The sequence below is a fragment of the Hypomesus nipponensis genome, chromosome 11, assembly GCF_054491055.1.
Source record: "Hypomesus nipponensis isolate SF chromosome 11, ASM5449105v1, whole genome shotgun sequence".
NCBI classification, from domain to species: Eukaryota; Metazoa; Chordata; class Actinopteri; order Osmeriformes; family Osmeridae; genus Hypomesus; species Hypomesus nipponensis.
The window spans coordinates 1,842,501-1,847,500 of NC_140371.1; the positions used below are offsets into that span (position 1 = coordinate 1,842,501).

The window sequence follows — 5,000 nt, forward strand, 5'->3', positions numbered from 1 at the left end:
AACTTCTCTACATCATTTTGGTTTATGAATGGTCGTACCTTTGCTATATTCCTCAGGTGAACGAAAGCTGTTTTGGTCACTTTAATGTGAGAGTTGAAATTCTAATCTGAGTCCAGGATTATATGGGGTTAATCCTCCTAGATTCTTAGTAAGCATCTCTCTTTTGGATTTGGGACCACATAGTTGGACTTCAGTTTTGTCCCCATTTAATTTAAGAAAGTTATCATTCATCCATTTGTTTATTGCCGACAAGCAGTTGGTAATGGAATTGATGACCGTTGCATCGTTGGGTTCAGTGGATATATATAGTTGTGTGTCATCCGCATAGCTATGGAAATCTATGTTATGTTCTCTGATTATGTCCCCGAGTGGTAACATATAAAGAGAAAAAAGTAATGGACCCAAGCAGCTTCCTTGAGCAACCCCATAGCAGTTCTCATGTTTCTTGGACCTATGGTCTCCTAAACTAACATAAAACTTCCTTCCTGTGATACATGATTTTATCCAGTTCAATACACTATCCGTGAACCCAATAAGCTTTTCCAGTCTATTGATTAGGATGTCGTGATCAATGGTATCAAATGCTGCACTGAGATCTAACAGGATAAGGATAGAGACTTTATTTGCATCAGAGTTTAGTCTGAGGTCGCTAATTATTTTGGATGTATCATGTAGCACATACTAGAGGATGTAACTCCAGTTTCAAGCTGTTTTGTGCTCAACATCACAAAAATGAATCTATCGAACCAGTCAGACAATCTGGGACAAGATTCAATGGATCCATTTCTCGATGTCCATGAACACAAGACAGCGTGATACCACATTGGCATCACTAAACAGTAACTCCTGAGCTTGTCCATCTGAGAGAATGGTTGAAAGCAGAATCAGGGATGGGTGTAGCTTTAGCTCAGTATCTTCCAATGAAGACGTCACAAGTTCAAAACCTCCTCTGTTCATGCCTTAGGATCTAATGGGTCCGCTAAATGAGCACATTTAGTGTTTTATTGAGGACTGCTTTCGACAGAAGCTGAAGACTTCACTGTAGTTTGCTCTACTTTGGAGTTGTGTCACTTCTGTGCAGGAGAGAAGGGACTTCCCGTGGTTCAAGTGACAGGGGAACCTGGAGGTAGGAGGGAGGCAGAGGAGGAGGGGGAGGAGAGGGGAGGCAGAGGAGGAGGGGGAGGAGAGGAGAGGGAGAGGAGGAGGGGGAGGAGAGGGGAGGGAAAGGAGGAGGGGGAAGAGAGGGGAGGGAGAGAGGCAGAAGAGGAGGGGGAGGAGAGGGGAGGGAGAGGAGGAGGGGGAAGAGAGGGGAGGGAGGGAGGCAGAGGAGAAGGGGAAGGAGAGGGGAGGGAGAGGAGGAGGGAAAGAGAGGGGAGGGAGAGGAGGAGGGGAAGAGAGGGGAGGGAGAGGAGGAGGGGGAAGAGAGGGGAGGGAGAGGAGGAGGGGAAGAGAGGAGAGGGAGAGGAGGAGGGGGAGGAGAGGGGAGGGAGGGAAAAGGAAGACGGAAAGGAAGAGGTATGCGCCGAGTGAGAGAAGGGATGAGAAACTCAGGAGAGATTAGACTCAAAGTAACCTTCATAATAACTCAGACCAGTGGCTCTGCTTCAAGTAGGCACACAGACACATACACACACAGACACATACACACAGACACATACACACTCGGACACACACACACTCACGCAGTGAAAGACAGTCGTGGTCATGTGTGATAGTGATGCCCCTGAGAGGTAGGAGCAAAAAGCATGGATGCCCCCTTCCCAACCCCACACACGCAACCCCCGCCACACAGCCACGCTCACGGCAACACACACGCCCCTCGCATGCAAACACACGCACACATTCCCTCTGTGGAAACCATTTACTTCTGCTCCACTGTACATAGTTCAAAGGAAAGAGAAGGAAAAGGATGGAGAGACAGAGAGAGAGAGAGAGAGAGAGAGAGAGAGAGAGATCTGCCTCTTCAGAGAAGACAGGATGTAGCTCCCCTGTTCTCAGAGGGAGGTGGAGGGAGGTGAGTTTTCTGATGGGTGGATGGGTGTGTGTGTGTGTGGGTGTGTGGGTGGGTGGGTGGGTGGGTGGGTGGGTGGGTGTGTGGGTGGGTGTGTGTGTGTGTGTGTGGGTGTGTGGGAGTGTGTGTGTGTGTGTGTGTGTGTGTGGTTGGTTGGTGAGATAAGCACCAACGCATGGATACAGTAACTAGGAGAAAGACGAGAGCTCCGTGTAGCCAGAACATTGTGAGAACAGCTGCCCCCCTCATGCTCCAGCACCACACACATCCAAAGAAGAACTCCCAGAATGTTTCTTCATGTTGTCTTCAGGGTTTATGTGTTATAAACCGTACATACCCCGGAGGCTTGCTCTTTGGAACAGCATACAGCAGCTTGGAACTCTGGGAAATGGTGTTAGCAATGCAATTACCCCCCCCCCCCCCACACACACACACACACACACACACATACAGTACACACATACAACACACACACATACACACAAATGTTCAATGTTTAGCCTGGGTTGGTGTAACATGCAGTACAGACAAACACACACTCACACACACACACATCCAGAGAAACACAGACACACATCCAGACAAACACAAACGCAAACACACACATGCACACACACACACACTTTCTCAGTCCATGGTAACTGTGACCCATACATCGTACCCATGGTCATAATGGCGCATGAAGGCTATTAGTGGGTGGTATCCATGGCAACCTGTGAGGAGGTCACCCTAGAAGACATTCACCTCAGAGGTGAAGAGGATAGAGGGGAGAAGGAGAGGAGAGGGAGGGAGGGAGGAGGGGAGAGAGCAGAGAGGAGGTGAGAGGAGAGAGAGAAGAGAGCAGAGAGGAGGTGAGAGAAGAGAGCAGAGAGGAGGAGAGAGGAGGGGAGAGAGCAGAAAGGAGGAGAGAGGAGGGGAGAGAGCAGAGAGGAGGAGAGAGGAGGGGAGAGAGCAGAGAGGAGGAGAGAGGAGGGGAGAGAGCAGAGAGGAGGAGAGAGGAGGGGAGAGAGCAGAGAGGAGGAGAGAGGAGGGGAGAGAGCAGAGAGGAGGAGAGAGGAGGGGAGAGAGCAGAGAGCAGAGATGAGGGGAGAGAAGAGAGGAGGAGAGAGGAGGGGAGAGAAGAGAGCAGAGAGGAGGAGAGAGGAGGGGAGAGAGCAGAGAGGAGGAGAGAGGAGGGGAGAGAGCAGAGAGGAGGAGAGAGGAGGGGAGAGAGCAGAGAGGAGGAGAGAGGAGGGGAGAGAAGAGAGCAGAGAGGAGGAGAGAGGAGAGAGCAGAGAGGAGGTGAGAGGAGAGAGCAGAGAGTGAGAGGAGGGGAGAGAAGAGAGCAGAGAGTGAGAGGAGGGGAGAGAGCAGAGAGGAGGAGAGAGGAGGGGAGAGAAGAGAGGAGGTGAGAGGAGGAGAGAGAAGAGAGAGGAGGTGAGAGGAGGGGAGAGAGCAGAGAGGAGGAGAGAGGAGGGGAGAGAAGAGAGGAGGTGAGAGGAGGGGAGAGAAGAGAGGAGGTGAGAGGAGGGGAGAGAAGAGAGCAGAGGTGAGCACAGGACAGGAGGGGAGAGAAGATGAGAAAAGGGTAGGAGAGGGCAGAAGAGAAGAGGAATGAGAGGAAATATGAATGAAATGGAAATAAGCCAGTATTCTGGTCTCTGAAGTGTCTGTGCCCTCATCGTGATCCTCATCGCTCGATAGATCAGGCCTGGAGACTGCTGCTTCACACGGCCTCCATAGGGCTCTTCACTTTACCCATATAGTGGTTATGTATGTCTTGGTGTGTATGTGTGTTTGTAATCGTGTGTGTGTGTATTGATTTGTATATGTATAATCTTTGTGTGTGTGAAGGGTTAAGGACTAAATTGTGAGTCCCCACAAGAATAGCAATACAAACTTGTGTGTGTCTTCGTTTTATATGTCGAAAGGTTTTAATATTCATTCATTCCTTCAATATTCATTCCACGTTGAATTGTCTCATGAAGACCATTAAATCCTGAGTTTCTGACAGCTGCATTTGTTCCCTCCCCCCTCCCAATTCTCCCTCCCCATCCCTGCCCTCCTCCCCTCTCTCCAGACTCCTCCCCCTCCACCCCCCAGCCCTCCGAGCCTGCCCCCCTGGCCCCCCTGGCCCCCCTGGCCCCCCTGGCCCCCCTGGTGGTTGTGGGAGGTGGCGGGGAGGCAGCAAAGTACTGCTGCCTCTGTGGGGCCTGGTTCAACAACCCCCTGATGGCCCAGCAGCACTACGAAGGCAAGAAGCACCGCAGGAACGCCGCCAGGGTGCGCCTGCTGGAGCAGCTGGCCGGCAGCCTGGACGCCACCGAGACCACAGGTCAGGGTCAGGGGTCAGGGTCGGGGTTGGGGTTCAAGGTTGGGGTCAAGGTCAAGGTTCAGGGGTCGGGGAGTAAGAAAGATGATGCTGGAATCAAAAGCTCAGACAATCCTATTTGTAAATGTTTGTGCCGTAGCTAATTGTGAAGGGCTCAGATGAAGGTGGTTCAGTCACACGGCCTGTTATGGCAATATGATTGTTAAAAGACAGGGCAATATGACTTTTGATGGACATCTAATAAGAGTTTTACAGTAATGACAGTGGGAGTCCTTGGCCTTGTTGATGAGGCCAGCTGCAGATGGGAAGAAACTGTTCTTGTGGCATGAGGTTTTGGTCCTGTCGGAGTGGAGTAGTTGAAACAGGGAGTGTCCAGGGTGGGAGGAGTCAGCCACAATCTTCTTCGCTCACCTCAGGGTCCTCGAGGTGTGCAGGTCCTCGAGGGAAGGCAGACTGCAGCCAATCACCTTCTCAGCAGTGTGGATGACACGCTGCAGTCTGCTCTTGTCTTTAACAGTGGCAGCAGTGCAATATAACTGTTTATGGACTGGATGGATGAATAAAAGGATGCATGGATGGAATGAATGCTGGGTAGATGGAGGTATTGAGGGATGGAGGGAAGGAGGGGATAGATGGAGAAACAGAAACATAGTAAAACCTGCAACTATCAGCAAGGTG

The 5,000-nt window shown here is 51.0% G+C and overlaps 1 protein-coding gene across 1 annotated transcript in view; it reads left to right on the forward strand.

Annotated features, from left to right (window-relative positions):
• Positions 1–5,000, forward strand: part of LOC146267675 (zinc finger matrin-type protein 4) — a 53,788-nt gene that overhangs the window by 34,056 nt on the left and 14,732 nt on the right. The window contains 2 exon segments of the mRNA XM_084709882.1: positions 4,103–4,155; positions 4,157–4,325. Coding sequence (XP_084566008.1) covers positions 4,103–4,155; positions 4,157–4,325 — 222 coding nt within the window.